This window comes from Triticum aestivum, chromosome 4D (genome assembly GCF_018294505.1).
Source record: "Triticum aestivum cultivar Chinese Spring chromosome 4D, IWGSC CS RefSeq v2.1, whole genome shotgun sequence".
Lineage (NCBI taxonomy): Eukaryota > Viridiplantae > Streptophyta > Magnoliopsida > Poales > Poaceae > Triticum > Triticum aestivum.
In genome coordinates, this window is record NC_057805.1 from 446,346,109 (window position 1) to 446,367,482 (window position 21,374).

Below are 21,374 nucleotides of genomic sequence, written 5' to 3' on the forward strand. Positions count from 1 at the left end.
ACGCTCAACACCGACTCAGTGCTGACCAAATCCGTATACAATTCGGTTTCTCACGCTACTAATCTGCGCCGTGCGTACGTGCTTACCCGGCGTCGCAGGAGTAGTCGACGAGGTTAACGGGGTACTAGCAGCCACCGAAACGAAAACGAGGGGTGCACACCACACGTGTTGATGCCTGTCGGCTGTAATCGATTAATAAATCATTAAACAAGCAACCACATTGCCCAGGCGACCGTCGTGGCGGCCGGTAACTTTGCTCAGGTCATCTGGGAGAGATACGGTACTTCTACTTAATCATTGCAATTCTTTCACCCATTTCCTGCTGTGGGCAGTACACGTTTTTTTTTTGAATAAAAGAGAGGGCTTTGCACCCCCTCCGATTTTCATTAAAGAAAACCAGCAAGTACTTCGAGCTACAAGCAACGTTACCCCATAACCAGGAACTGTGGGCAGTACACGTAGGATAGGATCGTACACGTGCAGGATTGCTGGCTCTGTGGCGTTTTGCATCCATTTTTTGAAGCATATTTGCGATGTGATCATCGCATATCTTGTCTCAGTGGAATCTTCTCTGGTTTTTCGTTTTGGTTCGGCACGCACAGTTGGCACGCCGTCCGTCCGCATGTGCACACACGTCACCAGCTGACACGCAGAGATGCTGCTTAGCCAACCACCGTTCCAGATCAGATCGTTCGATATGCAGAAACTAGGGAAGCTATAATACCAAAACGATACCTGCACGTACGATCGCGCCGTAGGCAGCATACATACACATACACAAAAATTGCAAAACAGTACACGTTTTGCACATGCGCTTACGTACGTGCTTGTCAGCGGCCGGATCGAGCAAACGAGCCCGGCCGAACCCCGTGCACAGTACGCGCCGATGCCGATCGATCGCGGAGCCGACCGGCCCGATCGCACGGCGGATCGGCGGCCGGCCGGCCGACGAGACGAGACGACAGCCGCGCCCACCCGCACGTAGTAGACGCCAACAATAACCCTATACTCTACTGAAGCTTCCTGCAGATCCCGTCACTTCCTTCCTCTACCGCGCGCTCCACGTCAGGCAAGCACGTAGGTCCCTGTCAGGCGGGGCCCCAGCGGCGCGTGCGCCCGTCGCATCGCACCGCACGGCGAGGTTTACCCGGAACGCTAACCCCGACCGAGCCCACCGCCCGGATCACGCCCGCGTCGGACCGGACACCTAATCCGACCCCTGGCCGCTGTATATATACACCAGCGCAGCACGGGCAGACCATCCAGAGCAAGCGCAAGGCAAGTGGTGAAATCCATTTCCAAACACAGCACACACGCACACGCAGTTAGAGCGAGCGAGCGAGCGAGCGGCCTAGCACACACGTGCGCAGCCGGCGGCCATGGGCGGCAGCGCGGCGGCCGGGAAGAGCGTGGACGGCGGGGGCAGGGCGGCGCCGAGGGTGCCGGTGCCGGAGGCGCGGCCGTTCCTGGACACGTTCCGGGCCAACCTCAAGGAGACCTTCTTCCCGGACGACCCGTTCCGCGCGGTGGTGCGGGAGCGGGGCTTCGCCCGGCGCGCGGCGGCCGCGCTCCGCTACTTCTTCCCGTTCCTGGAGTGGGCGCCGGCGTACAGGCTCGGCACCTTCAAGTCGGACCTCATCGCCGGCATCACCATTGCCAGCCTCGCCATCCCGCAGGGCATCAGCTACGCCAAGCTCGCAAACCTGCCGCCCATCCTCGGCCTCTGTAAGCGCATCACACATGGCCATATACATGTTGCCATTGCCGATTTGCCATGCCGGCCGCGCTCTGCAGTGCATGCACGCGCGTGAGCTAGTCTCTCACTGTATCTATCACTATGTGACCGGCTGCAGACTCGAGCTTCGTGCCGCCGCTGGTGTACGCGATGATGGGGAGCTCCAAGGACCTGGCGGTGGGGACGGTGGCGGTGGCGTCGCTGCTCATCGCCTCCATGCTGGGCGCCGAGGTGTCGGCGACGGAGAACCCGGCGCTCTACCTCCACCTGGCCTTCACGGCGACCTTCTTCGCCGGCGTCATCCAGGCCTCGCTCGGCATCCTCAGGCACGTCGTACCATGCATGAGCTTCGTGCTCACTCTATTAACTAATCAAACCATCGATTCCGATTAGGAAAATCACACCTAAGCTCTCTCTTGTGGGTTAAGCCACATACGTAGTTGGTGAGAATGGACCAAAAGCACAGTGGCACCTTTCTAACTTGTCAAAAGTTAATCAGCTTCTAGACTAACCAGTATTAGTAATTAGCTGTAGGTATGTAACTGCTACGCCTACATATGTGTGGAGGTTTAGGTGTAACTGCTACGTACTTACTGGGATGGATGGATGCATGTGTGTGTGTACGTGCAGGCTGGGCTTCATCGTGGACTTCCTGTCGCACGCGGCGATCGTGGGGTTCATGGGCGGCGCGGCGACGGTGGTGTGCCTGCAGCAGCTCAAGGGCATGCTGGGGCTGGAGCACTTCACCACCTCCACCGACCTCGTCTCCGTCATGCGCTCCGTCTTCTCCCAAACACACCAGGTCCAGTATCTAATCACTCATCATCTCTTAGTAGCTAAAGATAATTGACACTTGCATCTTGTTACCGATACATACATAGTAGGTAGGTACCTAGGACTCCAAGAGCCCATAGTAGCTATGCACCTTTTAGTGCTTTTTCTTGCATATTGTGATCAAGCTAGTGGCTAGTAGTAGAATTTTGCATCACCGTGCGTATGTCTGTCCGTAGATAGTCGGCAAGAACTTATTATCAGTCAGGCCATGAAAAACGGACGGACCGTATGATGACACCGGTGCATGCGCGTGACACTTTGGGACTGGGCTCCCGAGGCACAATCCTCTAGAGTACTAGGTGGCTATATATGTCTAGACCGGCAAGGTTAATTACGTGCATGGCATGCCCGTGAAGGACAGGAACATGACACGACGGCGAGCTCCACTTGCCCCTACGGCCGGCCATGCCGATGCCTATGTCCTTCTCTGCACTGCAGCTTGGTCCAGCTCGCTGGCTGGGCACAGTCACATACGTACATATGAGGGACATGCATGACATGCATCCGATCGACCATTGCATGTGACTAGCTAGCTACTCCACTGTTAATAGTCCGTGTATGTTACTGACGGGTTCAGTTGGTTGGATGGCTTGATTTGCAGTGGCGATGGGAGAGCGTGGTGCTCGGCTGCGGCTTCCTCTTCTTCCTCCTCGTCACCCGCTTCTTCGTAAGTCAAGTCTAGCAGTAACACTAATATTCTCACTTTACTTCCCAGATCTTTTGATCACCTTTTCTTTTTAAAATACTATACCATATGCTTTCGATTGCCTTTTCTTTTTTAACCGCAAGTTAAACACCTCATGCTTAACTTGCGCGTGACAAAATCCCGATTCGCCTCTCTAGCTAGTGTGGCAGTACTAGTAAGTGGCGCAAGAATCTCTGGTCTGGGAAACTAATGACGTGCCCAATAACACCGAAAGGGGTGCATAAACTAGGACCACAAGAGAATCAATCGACCCATCCATCCACGGAATGGATCCATGGATCGTCCTCAATCATTGGGCCTTTTCTTGCATCTCTAACTCCATTACTGTACCACCAGTAGCATGTTATAATCGTCCATGACGTAGTACCGCACTCTGTACTCGGATCGTGACAGCACAGACGCTGCCTCGATCGTGACACGATGTTTTGGAAATAATGGCCATGCATGAGAAGCTAATCCCATTTGTGCCCGGTGAAGTGAATAGCAAGGATGGTCCATGGATGCATATGGCTGGCTAGTGCCTAGACCCAGTGTTTAGCTGCGTCAGTCGGTCAGTCAATCAGTCACAGGTCTGCTCGAGCTCGAGAGATGAAGGAAAGACAATTTTGTGCTGTGAGCTTTCTGGAGATGAGGTAGTAGGCGGGGTAGCGCCTACTCCACATGAGGACGCCCGCTCGTGAGTAGTTCATTGGCGGGACAAGAGAATCCATCCATTGGGCGCCTTTGGACACATAGCTCGCACCTGCACGCAGCACATGCCTCTCATCTCTGACGATCTGATCTTGTTCCATACTTCCATTGTCATCTTCCTCCTCGTCTGTCTCTGAAGAACACCATGCAAAAATAACATGCCTTTACACAAATCCAATTTGATCTCTGCACTCTCTAGTACAGTAGTATATGTGACTTTGGGGGGCTCCTTCCTTTTTGCGTCTGAAAAGGAGAAACCTTTTTGTCTTTTCAACGTGTTGGTAGTGACGGAGAAGCATAATTTGGAGCCAGACAGGCGTCGATTGCATCGTGTCATTTTCTGTCAGCAGCAGGACAACGCTTGACCCGCGTCCTGACTAGAGCTTGTTTTCGCATCGGTGTCACGCCGATGGCGAAATGCATGCATCGGACCAGATATCATGGGCGGGGGAAAGAGCCGACCTGCGGAATTATTGCAAAAGGCCAAGCTCCACTAACCGCTGCATTATGGTGCGATAATTAATTAACTAATCTGAAATGAGATGCCTGAGGTAGCTTGTTCTTGGGGAGAATATCACGTGTGGTAGTGTAGCCACCCAATTTTATATGTCTCGATAAAAAAAACTTGTTCTTGAGTATTCCAATGTTTTCGTCATGTTTCGAAGCGCACCCGGCCATATGATATGCCCAGTTCTGTTCTGAATTCTGATACTACAAGACTCTGAATATTTATGTATGAATACTGTTTTAGAACTACTTCTTGGTCTGAACTTTGAGGCTCTTGGTCCAAGTTGAACCAAGAACTGATTACCTAACAGACCATTTCTTGCTGCTCTGAAACCACTTCAAGTTACCGGAGTAGTACTCTAGAAATTATTAATGTTTCATGGAACTAATCTTATGCTTTATTTGGGCAGAGCAAGAGGCAGCCTAGGTTCTTCTGGGTATCCGCCGCCGCGCCATTGACGTCGGTCATCCTCGGGAGCCTCCTGGTCTACTTCACCCATGCCGAAAACCATGGCGTTCAAATAGTGAGCAACCCATATACATTCAACACAACATTCGTTCCACGCTATGTCGAGTGAGTAACTGACTGAATGACTGACGCCGTTTTGGAACACTCTAGATCGGTAATCTGAAGAAAGGCCTGAACCCAATCTCCGTTACAAACCTCCAATTCACGCCGCCGTACATGATGCTCGCCTTGAAGACCGGCCTCATCACCGGCGTCATCGCCCTCGCCGTAAGCCCAACAAAATCATATGCTTCGCCCAAGTAAATTACACCAGCGAAAGATTGAATATCTCACACCTGCCGGCTGGGGTATATGCACATGCGCAGGAAGGGATCGCCGTCGGCCGGAGCTTCGCCATGTTCAAGAACTACCACATCGACGGCAACAAGGAGATGATCGCCATCGGGACGATGAACATCCTGGGCTCCTTCACCTCCTGCTACCTCACCACGGGGCCCTTCTCCCGGTCCGCCGTCAACTACAACGCCGGGTGCAAGACGGCCATGTCCAACGTGATCATGTCGCTGGCGGTGATGGTGACGCTCCTCTTCCTGACGCCGCTCTTCCACTACACGCCGCTGGTGGTGCTGTCGGCGATCATCATGTCGGCGATGCTGGGGCTCATCGACTTCCCGGCCGCCGTGCACCTCTGGCACGTGGACAAGGTGGACTTCTGCGTCTGCGCGGGGGCCTACCTCGGCGTCGTCTTCGGCAGCGTCGAGATGGGGCTGGTGGTGGCCGTGGCCATCTCGGTGCTGCGGGTGCTGCTCTTCGTGGCGCGGCCGAGGACGACGGTGCTGGGCAACGTGCCGGACACCAACATCTACCGCCGGATGGACCAGTACACGACGGCGCGGACGGTGCCCGGCGTGCTCGTGCTGCGCGTGGACTCCCCCATCTACTTCGCCAACTCCGGCTACCTTCGCGAGAGGTTCACCCGGTGGATCGACGAGGATGACGAACGGACCAGCGCCAAGGGCGAGACCGGCGTGCAGTACGTCGTCCTCGACATGGGTGGTAAGCTCCAAACAACTTGTCTGAAGAACTTTGCTCCGTCTGAAACTTGGTCTCTATCCAATTACACTGCACAAACATCTCGGGCACTGGATCTGAAACTCTCGTTTCTCTCCGCAGCTGTTGGTAGCATTGACACCAGCGGGACGAGCATGCTGGACGAGCTCAAGAAGACGCTGGACAGGAGGGGGATTCAGGTAAGAACAGAGCAGCAAAAATTGCCATCTTTCTGAAGAAAGTATGTGCATGCTCTGTCATTAACCTTGGCTGATTTCTCCTTGGTTTCAGATCGTGCTGGCGAACCCAGGGAGCGAGATCATGAAGAAGCTGGAGAGCTCCAAGGTGCTGGAGCTCATCGGCCACGAGTGGATCTTCCCGACGGTGGGCGAGGCCGTGGCGGAGTGCGACTTCGTGCTGCACTCCCACAAGCCGGGCATGGTCGCCGACGGTGCCTCGCACGAGAACATGGTCTGATTGGGTCTGTACCGACCTGAGTTGAGTTGTTAACAGGCAATGCGAGCCGAGATCAGGATAAACATCTCGAGCTATTGTACTCCTACATTGTGGATGAAATCCACATGAAATGAATATCACCGTTTTTGTTGGTGTTGAAGCAAAAGCCAAGCTTGTGCAAATGCAATATAAGTAGTCGGTAATGTGAACAAATGATATAGTACGAGACTAACCTTCCCAAACTTGCTTCTTGCATGGTTGCATGACGTAATGGGATGCCATCACTGCTAATAACAAAATTTGGGAGACAGATCAGAAATACACTTGCAGAGGACAGACAAATATGAACAGAAAAGTTAACAGACATATGAGGCACTGAGAGTATAAGACTACTAATAACCAAGTCGGCGATAGATCAGAGTACCAGTATCGACTACCAAATTCCAAGATGGAAGATAAAAGTAGATCTAAATACAGTAAAAAGGGAGTGAGAATTATATCCCTGAAAGAAGCATTCTCATATATCTTCATTGCAGACATAGAGAAACAGTGAAGGGCAACGGAATCACAAAATGCTTCGATTCGTAACAGTATCAGTAGGATTAACTAGTTAAAACTAGGGGGACATTGCCTCATTTTTTTAACAAGGACAAAACTCTGAATGCATGAGCTCCTTGCTAACATCATCATGCAACTCATTACAGAAGAGACACTAAAGACATCACTTGCTGCAGCTCCAAATCAGAAGGAACATGAGCCTGTTGGGCTGCCTACAGAACGAAACGGTTAAGGCTCCGTCATTGTTTTGGGGCGCACGCAGCCGCAGAAGGGCACCCTACTCTTCTTCTTCTGCCCGGCGTCATTCTTGTCCTTCTTTGCGTACACGTAGTCCCTCAAGAGCAGCCGCGAACGCTTCTCCGAGACCTTGACCCTCTTGAACTCGTGCTCTTCCTCGAGCTTCAGCAGCACGTACTGTATCTTCTGGAGCTCGAGGTCCAGCCTCGCGACCTTCTCCGACCCTTTCTGCACCTGCTCGGAGATCTTCCTTCTGCTGGAATAGCCCTCTAGGTCGGCATTCACCTCAAATGCAGGATAATTCTCAGCCTTCTTCGTCAAACTGCTGTTGAAACCTATCTGTTCCAAGACAGAGCCCTCGATCTCCTGCAGCTGAGCCCTGATACTGCTGTACTCTGAGCTCATGGGAGATTTGCCCTTGGAAGTTCCCTCGATTTTCTGCTTCACTTCCTCGATGCTTGCTTGGATGATTAGCAGCCCCTGAGCATCGGTGGCGAGCTTCTCAAGGACATTTTTGGTCCATAATTGCTGAGGTTCCAGGGTTGCTGTCGATATCTCGAGTCTGTTGATCCCTTGGTCTCTTCCTCTTGCTATTTCAAAGGAAGTGTACTGACTCTTCACCTCCTCCACCTCTTGTATGTCATGTTCAGATGATGAGGATTTGGCTGTCCCACTCTTGCAATCTTTCTCAGCAGTCTCCCACAGCTGGAGCATCTCATCATCAAGCTCTGCATTTGCATCACCACCAAGAGGGTAGACAGCAGCTCCGGAGCCATATGGTGGGCAAGTAGATACCTGGTCAAGTTCGATATCTTTCATGATCTGTGCTTGCTTCCCTTTGGAGTTATCGGCGTCATATTTTTGCCTATCATCCTCCATGTATTGTTCCTTGTGTCTAATGCATGAACCTTTTCTTGATTTAAGATCTTGAATTTCCAGATTCGCCGACTCCAATTTAGCAGCGAATTCAGTAAACTCCTTATCTTGGCGGTCCTTGACATCTAATATCACAACCCGGAGTGCTTCAACTCTTGCAATCAAGCTGTCCAACTCCAAAACTCCTGATGGTATGTCTAGGAACTCTGAACCACGTCTGTCATCTTGTACAAGCTCCTGCATAAGCCAAATATATTATAAGTGAAAGGTAGAACTATCTAGTTTACATGACATAATGCTATTTGTCAAGGAGAAAAATAAATTTCCTCTTTTAGTGTCACTATGGAGAACTTTTATAATAAACACGGCATATTGCATATCCGTGGAGAATGGAAAATGCTCCAGTTTCATAGGACGGGGCAGCTTACCAAATTGCCTTCCTTATCTGAAAGTAAATGGGTGCCTCCCTCCAGCATGCTTATCTGATCCGACAGAGATGCTAAAAGTGGCAGATATCTGCTCATCTCTGCCTTCAGTTCTGCAGTTTCTGCTCCCATCACGGCAATCCTTCTGTGCAGCTCATCAACATAAGCATCCCTTGAGGAGATTTCTTTCATTAGCATTCCCTTTTCAGTGATCATTCTGATCTCAAGAGCCTCGCATTCCATCATCAGCTCAAGTAGATGTTCCTCATAGATCATGACATTCACCGAACAAGTTATCATATCACTCACGAGTGAAACAATTTCCCTTTCATGTTGCTCATTCTCTTTTGTCACCATCTCAAGTGTAGACACCAAACTCTCTTCCTTCTGCTTATGAGTGTCAATATCTCCTTGCAACGCCACGTTAGCTTCGCAAAGAAGAAGATAATCATTATCCCTAACAGCACCTTGTTCAGTTAGCGCTGCGATTTTCTCCTCAAGTTCACCTTTTGCATCTTCAGCAGAAGCCTCAAGATCCCTGAGAACTCTGCACAATTCCTGGTTTGTCTCCTGCAAGAATTGGTTCTTCTCATCTGCCTTGTGTAGCTCATCATCCTTCTGCATTAACCGTGCCATGCCATTGCTGAGTTCAATGTTCAACGTCTCCTCCTTCTCACTACCTTGCTGCAACCTTTGGCACATCTGTTCATTCAGCTCAATAAGCTTGTGATTTTCATTCCGCGCAAAAAGCAATTCTGCTGCACCTGCCTCCACTTCTTTCTCAAGTTCACACTTCTGCAAGTGCAGATCTCTGAAGTCAATGACTATTTCTGTAAGAATTGTTCCAAGAACAGATAGCTCAGCTTCCATGAAGACATTTCTATGTTCACTCTCCTCTTTATGCTTTACATGGTTGCAAGTTTCACGAGACAAAGTCTGAAGCATAATTTCATCATGAATCACACTAGGACGTCCTAAGTCCTTGCAGACATTGAGGATCTTTATTTGCTGTGAGATTCCCTCCCTTAGTTCCTTATTGTGTTTCAGCAATACTTCCTTCTCCTCTTCTTCATTTTTGGCTTCCTCCTTGAGCCGTGATATTACTGCCTCTGCAGAATCAGCGGCCTTTATGAACTTCTGGCATTCATCAAAGAGAGCAAAGTTTTTGTCTTTAACATCAGCCAAACTATTATTCAAGATCAATGCACTGATAGAAGCATCTGTACAATCTTGCAGCTCTTGATCAAGCATCTCGTCCATATGGCAGATTTTCTCTTGCAGGGAAGAAACTGTCGCTTCAAAGTCATTTATCTGTATTTGGTGCAACCTGAGCAAAGCTTCATGCTGTTCATTTCTAATTTCCACCTGATCTTGTAGATTCTCAAGTTGACTATATAAGAGGTCTTTCTCTGCTAACAAGGACGAGTTCTTGCCTCCCAGATCAGCATGGTCGTCCTCCAGAGATTTCATAGCCAGTGTAGCGCTCTCCAGCTGACAGGAAATAAGATTTGGATCAGATAGGAACGGGACTGTTCAAGCAGACTATGAACAAGAAGAGTATAATTTGTACTAACAAGGGAACTTAAGACGGATGAATATTTAATCAGATAGTTAAGAGTGAAGGCACAATTATAGTAATACCTGGAACAGAATATTGTCCTTTTCAGCAAGAAGAGCAGAGTTATTGGCAAGATAACACCGGGACAGTTCTTCTGAATCTTTTAACTTCATTCTCAGTTCTCCTATCTCAGAATTCACATTAGAGAATGAAATCTCCAACATGGACTTTTGCTCCGAAATATCAGCATATTTTTTATTGAGGATATGTAGATCCCGTGCCAGAGCATCCTTCTCAGAACTATGCAAGCAAACATCATATTTCAGAGAGCTTTGTGAAGCTTCCAGTTCTTTTATGATCTCCTTCAGGGCTTCAGTTTCAACAATTGCATTTGAAAATGATTTCTTCAAGATCAAACACTCGTCTGACAGCTTCTCCATCTCACATGTTTTTTCCTCGAGTAACTGCTGGAGTGCTGCTGCACTTCTGTTTACTGCTTCCATCTCATGTTCCAGTGAACAGTACTGCTTCTCCAGAATTTCTGTCTCTTTCTTCTGATGGGTCAATTGACTCTGAAGTATCTCCTTGTCACCAATGTGGAGCCCCACTTCATTCTCTAGATTCACTTTCATTTCCTTCAACATGTCCAGTTCATCGTGAAGGCCACTGATAGTTAATTCAGAAGAAAGATTTTGTTCACCAAGGATACTGTTGTCCTCTGCATGCTTGGATATCATGCTCTCAAGGTCCAACTTACTGCTCTCCATTTCATTCAATTTATCATTCAGCCTCTCGATCTTCAAAACCAACCCACTGACTTCTTCCTGAGACTGAGAATGCATATTTGTCATCATAAGAAGAGATGCTTCAACTTCGATGTGCTTATGTGCTTCATCTTCCAGCTTAGTCTGCAAGGTATCCACCTCTTCTCTCTTCTGTTTGAGTTCTTTATCAAGCATTTGCCCTTTTTGTTCAGAATTCTCTAGTTCAGCCTGCACTTCAGAGAGTTCAGATTCTAGATCAGATACTCTCGCCAAGGACTGCTTGTGCTGAAGAAGAGCTGCTTCCTTTTCGGTATTCAGCAGCAAAATGGTGTTCTTAAGCTCCGAAGATATGTTTTCCACTTCATTCAACTTTCTGTTCAGCTTGTTAATCTCAAGGGCTAACCTGTTCACTTCTTCCTGAGAATTAGAATATAGATTAGTTATTGTGAGAAGAGCTGCTTCACCCTCGGCATTCTTTCGGGCTTCATTTTTCCAACTAGTCTGCAAGGTATCCACCTCTTCTCTCTTCTGCTTGAGTTCTTTATCAAGCACTTGCCCTTTTTGTTCAGTATTCTCTAGTTCAGTCTGCACTTGAGAGAGTTTAGATTCCAGATCAGATACTCTCACCAAGGACTGCTTGTGCTGAAGAAGAGTTGTGTCCTTTTCGGTATTCAGCAGCAAGATGGTGTTCTTGAGCTTCGAAGACACGTTTTCCACTTCATTCAACTTTCTGTTCAGCTTGTTAATCTCAATGGCTAACCTGTTCACTTCTTCCTGAGAATTAGAATATAGATTAGTCATTGTGAGAAGAGCTGCTTCACCCTCGGCATTCTTTCGGGCTTCATTTTTCAGACTAGTCTGCAAGGTATCCACCTCTTCTCTCTTCTGCTTGAGTTCTTTATCAAGCATTTGCCCTTTTTGTTCAGCATTCTCTAGTTCAGCCTGCACTTGAGAGAGTTTAGATTCCAGATCAGATACTCTCACCAAGGACTGGTTGTGCTGAAGAAGAGTTGTGTCCTTTTCAGTATTCAGCAGCAAGATGGTGTTCTTGAGCTCCGAAGACACATTTTCCACTTCATTCAACTTCCTGTTCAGCTTGTTAATCTCAATGGCTAACCTGTTCACTTCTTCCTGAGAATTAGAATACAGATTAGTCATTGTGAGAAGAGCTGCTTCACCCTCAGCATGCTTTCGGGCTTCATCTTTCAGACTAGTCTGCAAGCTATTGACCTCTTCTTTCTTCTGCTCGAGTTCATCATCAAGCATTTGCACTTTTTGTTCAGAATTCTCTACTTCAGCCTGCATTTCAGAGAGTTGAGATTCCAGATCAGATACTCTCACCAAGGACTGCTTGTGCTGAAGAAGAGCTGTGTCCTTTTCGGTATTCAGCAGCAAGATGGTGTTCTTGAGCTCGGAAGACACGTTTTCCACTTCATCCAACTTTCTGTTCAGCTTATTAATCTCAAGGACCAACCTGTTCACTTCTACCTGAGAACTAGAATATAGATTAGTTATCGTGAGAAGAGCTGTTTCACCCTCAGCATTCTTTTGGGCTTCATCTTTCAGACTAGTCTGCAAGCTATCAAACTCTTCTTTCTTCTGCTCAAGTTCTTTATCAAGCATTTGCACTTTTTGTTCAGCATTCACTAGTTCAACCTGCACCACTGAAAACTTAGATTCCAGATCAGATATTTTTACCATGTACTGCTTGTGCTGAAGAAGAGTTGCGTCTTTCTCGGAATTCAGCAGCAAGATGGTGTTCTTAAGCTTGAAAGACAGGTTCTCCATCTCATTCAACTTTCTGTTCAGTGTCTCATTCTCCAGGGCCAATCTATTTACTTCGTCCTGTGATTGGAAGTATTGATTCTCTTTTGACATGAGCAATGTCTCAGCTTCCACACGTTTCTTGCCCTCATCTTGCAGACTTGACTGCAGAAAATCGACCATGACATTCTTCTGAGCAAATTCTTGCTCCAGTACTTGCAACTTCTCCTCAGTTTTCTCTGCCTCCAACTGTGTCTCCGAGACTTCTGACTTCAGATCGGTTACTCTTTCTAAGGACAGCTGCAGTTGAAGAAGTGCTGCATCTTTCTCGGTATTCAAAACAGAGATGGTGTTCATAAGTTCACACAATAAGTCCTCCACAATCAGATTGCTGTCCTGCACTTCACTTAACTCATCGTTTAACTTTTGAAGATCCATAACAAGCTTACCCACTTCTTCCTGAGATTCAGAATGCAGGTTTGCCACCACCCTAAGTTCTGCTTCGGCATGCATCCGTTTATGGCCTTCCTCCTCCAAATTATTGTGAAGGCCATCCACCACTTCTTTGTGGTGTTTCAGTTCTTGTTCCAGCAAATGGACTTTCTCCTTATTTTTATCCAGATCTGACTGTACATCGAAAATATGTGCTTCTAAATAAGAAAGTCTCTCCAAGGACTGCTGCTGTTGAACTAGCATTGCGTTTTTCTCAGAATCCATCTCCAAAATGGTGTTCTTGAGTTCTTGTGAAATGTTCTGCAGATTCAACCTATCATTTTCAGCCTCACTAAGCTTCTCGCTTAAGGTTTCGAGATTTTGTGCTAGTGTCTTGGCTTCTTCCTGGGACTGCAAATGTAGGTTCTCCACTCTGAGAAGAGTTGTTTCAGCAAGCATGCACTTCTGCCCTTCCTTGTGCAAACTACTTTGAAGGATACTAACTTCTTCAGTCTTGCATACAAGTTCCCGCTCCAGTATCTGGGCTTTATTTGCAATCTTCTCTGTTTCCGATTGTGCAAAGAGAAGTTGAGCTTCCAAGTCACTCAATTTCTTGTTGGAGTATTCAAGATCTTGTGCCAGCCTTTTAACCTCTTCCTGAGACTGGGAATGCAGGTCTTCCATTGAAAGAAGAGCTGCTTCCTTTTGCATGTAATTGAAGTGTTCATCCTGCAGCCGAGTATGTATGGCACCAGCCTCTTCTCTCTTCTGTTCAAGTTCTTGCACCAGCAATTGTACCTTCAGTTCAATCTTCTCCTGCTCTGATTGTGACTTCAAGAGCTTGGATTCCAGATCAGAAACCTCCTCAATACACTGCTGATGTTGTAGTAGAGCCACATCTTTTTCAGTATTTATTTGTGTGACAGTGCTCCTCAGGGAGTGGATCTCACTCTCGAATTCACTCTTTGAATCCACCAGATCTTTTCTATTTTGTGCAAGTTCTTGCTGCTGCATCATGATCTTCTGGCCCAGAGTTTCAAGCTCGGATTGCATTGTGTTGTTACATGACTCAGCACTGTTTACATTCTGAACTTCCCTGTCCATATGATCAGAGAGTTTCTTGAGTTCGTTGTGTGCCTTAGAGAGCTCAGTCTCTAAAGCAGACAATCTTTTGGTGGATTCGCTGTACTGCACAAGGGCTTTGTCCTTCTCAGAAATCAAACATGAGATGGTGTCCTTAAGGCTTTGGCATTCATTCTCAGCATTGTTTGCCCGCTGAGACTCAGATGAAACTTGTTGCTTTAGATTTTGGCTCTCTGCTAATAATTTGGAAATCTCATTTTGCAACTTCATGATGTCATCACTTGCATCTTGTTTCACTTTAGCATCTGGGCTTTCAAAACTGAGGCCTTTTCTTACTTTCCCATCAGAGAAATTGAGACGATGGGCACTATCACAGCTTTCAAACAAATCAGTGAACTGTTTGAGACCTTTGCGACTTGATAAAGAACCTATTTCATCAGGGTGTGTACCATTCCTCTTGACAGTAAATAGCGGTGGTGAAACACCAAGTGCATCCCTGTGCAGATCATCAGGTTCAAAAGGTGCACGCAAGGGTGTCATCATTTCTGGTGTACGTGGCTCCCCTTCTTGGCTTGAGGAGGGCGAGTCCTCAGACATTGATGGCATCTGATTTGGAAACTCCTCTGAAATTGTCCGATGGGCCTGCCGGAGTGCACCAGTTGCTTGATCGTACCTTTCTGCTAAGGCACGGTATGCTCTGTAAAACTCTTCCACATGTTTCATGAGCTCAGGGCGTTTTTTATAGTACATTTCTGCTCTCCTTGCAAAAGAATCAGCATCTTCATTGATAAGTTTTATCATCGCCTTGACCATCATATCCATGTCTGTTCACAAAAAGAAATTCAATTAGTCACATGCCGTTCAATATTACTAGTTTATTTTTGTTAATTCTACTTTCAACAATGTAATCAGATTCTACATGATGTATCAACAAAGTAAATACAAAATGACGAGAGATGAATGTAGGTCAGAAATAAAATATTACTCCCAGGAAGTAAAAAATATGTTTAATACAAGAAAATGCAAAGGAACCAAACAAATATCTTATTATATACACATACATACTGAACTCCCAAAAAACTAACCAAACAAAATATTAAGCCTATTGTAACATAAATATTTTGGTAATACTGTTTCTTCTATAGACGGGGTTTTGGTAATACTGTTCCTAATCATACAATAGCATTTCAGTTCAAAAATCATAAGATAGCAAATTAAGCATGTAGAGAATCATGACAATGAGGTGAACTGAAGTAGTCACGTACTCACGTGTTTATGCTATTATTAAAAATAGATATGGCAGGTTTATGTAGTGTTGCATAATCACATTACAAGCAACATCATTTAGTTTGTGAATTACAATGTGCTACTGCAATTCGCAAACAAAAATTCAAGTTAGTGTCAGCCCAGCCTCTTTGTTGACTTCAGAAATTAATTCAAGTTGAAGGATCAAAAGTTTGTTATCTACGATAAGGCGATAGCCCTGTCTTTTGCTGTCACCTTTCTACCTCAATAAAGAGAGATGCCTATTTCGCATTGATGAACTTTCGATTGCCAGATATGAGATTATATCAGTCTGGCGCTGAGAACTTGAGAAGATGGTCCAAAGTGGTCATGAGCAAAATTTACAGACTAAATGATCATGAAACAAAGGCACTTAGCAGGCTTTGTAAATTTACATGAAAAAGTTATGTAAATTGGATCTGTTTGTGGCACACACGTTAGTAGGAATTCAACTAGCAAATTTACAAACAATATAAGCTGGATCGTACGGATTATTGAGATCAGAATGTTCCAACACACCAAACACAGAATCCAGCAAAGGCAAGTTTTGAACTATCTGCCAGACAAGAAAACGTATATACAGAAAAATGGCTTGCATTGCATGTGCATTTTATATTTAATTGAGTGGTTATAAAGCATGATGCAAAGCTCAACAAAACTTTGTTCGCTCATATGTACAATTTTCGATACTGAGGCATGTACTCCACACTAAATTAACAAGAAAGCATAAACAATAACGAATCGTGCGAAAAAATGCATACCAGTAAGATTCTCCTGAAGCCATTTGGAGTTCTTAGGGCTGATATGGCTAACCCACAACCATGAGTACCGTGTATTATTCGAGTCATGACGGACTAAAGTCGCCATTGTGAGAGAGGAGCAAGGTAAACCACCACAGATGGCACGATGTTTCTCGACTTCTTTGGTGCTCAGGATTGAGCAACCCTGCGGTATGATATCATGCGTGGCGACAGAAGATGACTCCACTGCTTCAGAATACGCATTCAAGCAGCCGTGAAGTATATCATGCTTCCGGGCAAAGCGAAGAGCGAGGAGCCCGAAGAGCACACAGAATCTCCCAATCTGTAAGCAGTTTACCTACAGTGCACAAGTGTAGATCGATCAGCAGTTAAAACTAGGATTTACAATTTCTGCTCTTTTTTTAGAAACTGCGTGAATGGAATCCACAGAATGGGAAACAGCACAATGTAAGCTGAAAATTAGGGGTCAAGATTGGTATAGTCAGTAGAAATATTCACCTCCCATCCACAGATTTCCTGATAAACGCAGCAGAATGGACGAAGTCTTGAACCAGTTTCGGAGGATACAAAGAGACAGGTTAACAATCCCACTGCATTACGCCCAGAAAAGAAACAGTGTTCAGTAAAGAGATGAAAACAAACCAAAACTGCAAGAAATGGAAGAAAATGAAACTGCAGGGATGATTAGCTATGAAGATACTGGAAAAGGAGGTCCAATGCTATTGAACATGGTAAAATCAGAAGAGGGAAATAAATAAAAGAAGATAAACATTCACACACCCCTAGAACTTGGAGGGAGGCCAATGCTACATCAGAGTCCCCCCGTCGCAAGCAATACCAGAGCGAATCAAGCAGTGGTGTCCCACCCAACCAGAGGCAAGAGACCACACGCACGATTCACCACCCACTGTTCTTCCCCATCCCACTAACCCAATGAAAGCAGCAGAACACCACTGGGAGGCAGATGGCAACCAGAATGCGCCGGAAAAGGCTGAACCGGAGAACAGATCAAGAGGAGAAGACGGGGAAGCACAGGTTGTTGGTAAAGATCCAATCTTGGAGCGGAGGAGGGAGGGAGGGAGGGAGGGAGGGAAGCGCAGTGGCGTACCGCAGTGGAGCCTGGCTGGTGGCGACAAGGCAGGCAAGAATCAAGATCCCATCTCACCTCACGGTCTCGCCCCCATTGCCTGTGGTCAGCACGCCACTCACCAGTCACCAGCAGCAGCAGTGCCCTTGAAGTGTGCACATGCCGAGGGAAGGCTGTGCAAAGCGCAAAGGAAAAGCAGAGGGCCGGTCGAGGCCAAGCGCAAGCACGCGCGGCGCAGCGGGGGAAACACACTGTGGCAGGATAGCGGAGTTTTTCGTTTTTCCTGGGGTTGTGATTTGAGCTGCGTGATTGATTTACCGGTGGTTAGTGTGGCAATGAAAGCGGTCCTTGAAGGCAATAATAATGATAAAACCAATCGGGTGGCGGTGCTTTCTGAAAAGTTGTAAATCGGGTGAACGGACGGACGGTGATGCTCTATTGCCAATTAAATCCGGGGTTATTAGAGAAGTTGAAATGTTTATCCAGGACAGCAGGGAACTGTCGCCGGGGTTGATGGGCGGGTTCAATATTGCATTTACCCACCCGTTTGACCGCGGTGTCTTTACTCTGGCCTGGCCTCTGTAGTTCACGTGTTGTGTCTGCCACTGCTGCTTCCTGGCTGCGTCTTCTAGAGAAACCCAAGACATGTTTTCTAGTTTCTACTGCTGCAGAAGGCACGCTTGACTGGCTTAACCTTGGATTAATCCAGAGAGAGAGAGAGAGAGAGAGAGAGAGAGAGAGAGAGAGACCCGAGGGAAAACAAAATGATGAGGTTCCGTTGATCTGAACGATCCCCATGCCCATGCCCATGTGACACGCGCACCTGCCCTCGCGAAAGTGGCACATAGAAAAATGCTCATTTGGCATTTCCCTATGCTATGATCGATCTCGTGGTGCTCATCTAGCATCTCCATGTGATCCGGTGATCTGTTCCTCACTCCCTCTGCGTGTGTCCGATCTCCTTTTTCCTTTGGCGCTGCTGATGTGAACTTTTTTTTTTAAGAAACTGCTGATGTGAACTTGGCTGGTAGTAGAAAAGATTAAAAGAAAAGAAAGAAATCCTCCGTGCAGATCAAGCAGTCTCCCCCATTGCTCTCGCAGCAAGTCTGCAGAGGAACATTATTACCCGGCAGCCCATGAACTCGGGCATCAACCAACCACCGGTGCGGTGCAGGTGGCAGCACTAGTACATAGGAGTACTTGACATGAGCTACGATCTACGTACAGCCAACAGGGCACGTACGATGGAATTCCACGTACGATACGACCGATTTGCGGAGGGATTCCGTATGTCCATGTGAGCGCGAGGAAAATTCAGCAGCTACCACCAATCCGGCGGGTCCCCGGATCTGCGCGGCCATCATCACTCATCAAGAACCGAAGAAGCGGACGGTCACACTCAGACAGCTCCTACGCCCGCTCACGTGCCGGCCTCGTGGCTCCCTCGCCTCGCCACCTCGCCTCACATGGCGCGACGCATCTGCTGCTGCGTGTCCTCCACCTGCTTGCCGCTGATGCTGCTGCAGTATTATTGCGTGCGTCGCCAGGCAGGATCGCCGACGCAATGGGCTTCTGTTCTGTTCTGCTGCTGCGGACTGGGAGAGCCTCCGCCCGCTCCCCTCGTGCCCGTCGGCGCTCGCCGTCGGCGTTCCCCACGAGCACCAGCAGCCGCCGCCGCCGGTGCCGTTTTTTGGTTACCATTTTCGAGGGAACGGAAATTTTCGCTAGGGTTGCCGACCTTAGCAGAATGGGCCTTCTCTCTTCTTTGTTTGAGAGGGAAGATGGGCCTGTGTTGGGTAGTGGCTGGTCTCAAAAAAGAATCTAGAAAAACACCGGAGTCCGTCCATTTGCACATCTCCGGCCTGGCCCACGTGAAGATGCCCAAAACATATACGACGTCGTCGAGAAACAAAAAGGGCCCGCCACTGAGTGCGACTTCTTATCTCGCCGGCGATATTAGAGGACAGCAGCTTTCTCATCTTGTCGGGGTTGGGTGCGACATATGCCGAAGGTTGGCTTATCATGGTGGGAGCGAGTAAAACGTCGTCGGTGCCTGGAAGCGGGATGAGCCATAGACACGTACGCCGACGAACTTTACCCAGGTTCGGGGCTCTCCGTGGAGATAACACCCCTAGTCCTGCTCTGCGGGGTTTCCGCATGATCACTAAGGCATTAGTGGTACAATGGTGCTTCTTGAGCTGTTTGCTAGAGGTGGAAGAAAACAAGGCTAGCTCTCTCCTTTCTCTATGGGTGGGTCTAGTTCTAACAGGTTGGGAACCCTTTGCATGGGTGTCCTGGGGGTTTATATAGGCCTACCCCCAGGGGTACAATTGTAATCCGACCGGGTGTAGGACCCGACTGTCAGTCTCTCTGGTGGCCGGCTGCTGGGGCCCGCCGCCTGGTGGGCCCCGCCGACTGGTCTGGTACGGAGCCGACAGGCCGCCCTCGCCGCTCGCGGGTCTTGTCGGCTGCTGATCACTGTAGTCGTGATGCTAATGACGCAGGCTCAGTCAGGGGAGCGTGGCTACAGCCCCGCCGCCTGGCGGGCGATTACTGTAGCCACTCCGTGTCTCGTCTGGTTAATGGCGTGCGGGCCTCGAGGAAGGGGCGGGCCGACTGCTGGGGGCCGACCTCCCTCGGGTCCGACTGGCGGGGTTCTAGCCGTCTTCCGGGCTCTCGCTGATCGGTGGGGCCCGTCGTCCTTGGGCCGTACCGACAGACCGTCGTGGGAGCAGGGCTCCGCCTGCTTGTGGTGACGTCAGGGGTGGAGTGGCAACAGTGCCGCGCCGGGCGAAGATCTCCGCCTGTACGGTGCACTGTGGCCACGCCCATCCCTGGATTTGGAAGGGATGGGCTACACTGTAGCCACTCCCTGTCTTGTCTTTCTTGATGAGGGCGCAGGCTTCGCGGGCGCCACGGGCCGACTGCTAGGGGCCGGCTTCTCTGGAAGCCGCCCACTAGGAGTCGGCTTGTCTACGGGCAGCCGGCTATTCCTCCAGCCGGTCACCAGAAGGCGGCACCTCGTCTTGACGCCTTGAGGGGCGCAGCCAGCCCCGTTGACTTGAAAGGTTCAGGGACTCGGGTTAGCCTACCCGTGGCCCATTACTCCGACAGTAATCCCCGAAGCTGGTGAGGTGCCGCGGCTGAGCAGCCGAGGAGCCTCAGCAGTTTCCTTCTCCGAGTGCTTGAGGCGGAGCTTCATCCGACTTCTGCCGAGCTGACTGGCGAAGTCGGCCTCGTCCAGCCTGACTTATCCAGACTTTGAATGCGACGGCGGGAACCAAGTGGCGTGCTTGCTAAGCCTCCAGGCCGCCGCCCGTTGTGGGCATGTCACGTGGCGTCGAGCGGCCGGGCCAGTCTGCCAGCCCACGCTAGCGATGGGACGCGCCTGCTGGCGGGGCCCGCCACTACCAGGCCTCGGCACGCGAGCGGATCAGCTGCGGGCGAGGTAGGCGGTTGAGTTTTCCCACGGAGTTACTGCGCGCAGTAACTCGTGCGATAAGCGTGGGGGCGTGGGGTCGTGGGCGCAGTAAATCCCACGATCGCCCCCTCGGCTTCGCAACCCGTAGGCCTATAAGTAGGGGGAGGAGGGGGAGCGGCAGAGCACGCGTGCCCCTCCACCCCATTCTTTCCTCCTTCTTCTTCCTCTCGCCGTAGCGCCTCCAAGCCACGCTTGAGCGCTGCAGTGGTTCGTCTCCGATGAGCTCATCTTCCAACCCCACGCCCCCCATGGCGCGCTCCGGAGCATGGGACGGCTCCGAAGTTCATGACGACCACATCCACTTTCTCCGCCAGACGCGGCGGCTGCCCGGCAAGGACTACGTGAAGGTCCGCCTCGCGCCGGAGAGGGAGATCTCGCCGGCGCCGGAGGAGGGCGAGCGGGTCGTCTTCCGCTCGCACTGCCTGCGCGGCCTCGGCCTGCCGGCGAGCGGCTTCTTCCGGTCCTTCCTCGAGTTCTACGGTCTTCAGCCGCACCACCTTACCCCGAACACGGTGGTGCTGCTGTCCGCCTTCGTCACTCTGTGCGAAGGCTTTCTCGGCGTCCTCCCCACCATCGAGCTTTGGGGGGAGTTCTTCTACACCAAGCTCGGCACCCTC

The 21,374-nt window shown here is 49.1% G+C and overlaps 2 protein-coding genes across 3 annotated transcripts; one reads left to right on the top strand and one right to left on the bottom strand.

Annotated features, from left to right (window-relative positions):
* Positions 1–1,253: 1,253 nt before the first annotated feature.
* On the top strand, positions 1,254–6,607 carry LOC123098495 (sulfate transporter 3.1). Its single transcript, XM_044520495.1, has 9 exons — positions 1,254–1,725; positions 1,854–2,061; positions 2,366–2,537; positions 3,171–3,236; positions 4,883–4,996; positions 5,092–5,208; positions 5,307–5,997; positions 6,115–6,191; positions 6,283–6,607. The coding sequence occupies exons 1-9, from the start codon at positions 1,380–1,382 to the stop codon at positions 6,466–6,468; spliced, it is 1,977 nt and encodes a 658-aa protein (XP_044376430.1). The 5' UTR covers positions 1,254–1,379; the 3' UTR covers positions 6,469–6,607.
* A 334-nt stretch (positions 6,608–6,941) lies between these two features.
* Positions 6,942–17,542, bottom strand: LOC123098494 (protein NETWORKED 1D). 2 transcript variants are annotated; one of them, XM_044520493.1, is made up of 6 exons: positions 17,298–17,542; positions 16,688–16,779; positions 16,190–16,526; positions 10,185–14,968; positions 8,547–10,034; positions 6,942–8,355 (listed from the first exon to the last, which is right to left on the bottom strand). In XM_044520493.1, the coding sequence occupies exons 3-6, from the start codon at positions 16,293–16,295 to the stop codon at positions 7,234–7,236; spliced, it is 7,500 nt and encodes a 2,499-aa protein (XP_044376428.1). In that variant the 5' UTR covers positions 16,296–16,526; positions 16,688–16,779; positions 17,298–17,542; the 3' UTR covers positions 6,942–7,233. The 2 variants fall into 2 exon arrangements, with proteins under 2 accessions (XP_044376428.1, XP_044376429.1); XM_044520494.1 differs by lacking the exon at positions 17,298–17,542 and adding an exon at positions 16,970–17,255.
* Positions 17,543–21,374: the final 3,832 nt, after the last annotated feature.

What these genes read in the sequence shown, in the direction of transcription:
- LOC123098495 (XM_044520495.1), top strand. Translation starts at nt 1,380, where the DNA reads ATGGGCGGCAGCGCGGCGGCCGGGAAGAGCGTGGACGGCGGGGGCAGG. An exon ending in GCCGCCCATCCTCGGCCTCT is followed by an intron (nt 1,726 to 1,853) that starts GTAAGCGCATCA and finishes GACCGGCTGCAG; the next exon opens with ACTCGAGCTTCGTGCCGCCG. An exon ending in TGGACAGGAGGGGGATTCAG is followed by an intron (nt 6,192 to 6,282) that starts GTAAGAACAGAG and finishes CCTTGGTTTCAG; the next exon opens with ATCGTGCTGGCGAACCCAGG.
- LOC123098494 (XM_044520493.1), bottom strand. Translation starts at nt 16,295, where the DNA reads ATGGCGACTTTAGTCCGTCATGACTCGAATAATACACGGTACTCATGG. An exon ending in GCTTCAGGAGAATCTTACTG is followed by an intron (nt 14,969 to 16,189) that starts GTATGCATTTTT and finishes TTTTGTGAACAG; the next exon opens with ACATGGATATGATGGTCAAG. An exon ending in CAGATAAGGAAGGCAATTTG is followed by an intron (nt 8,356 to 8,546) that starts GTAAGCTGCCCC and finishes TGGCTTATGCAG; the next exon opens with GAGCTTGTACAAGATGACAG.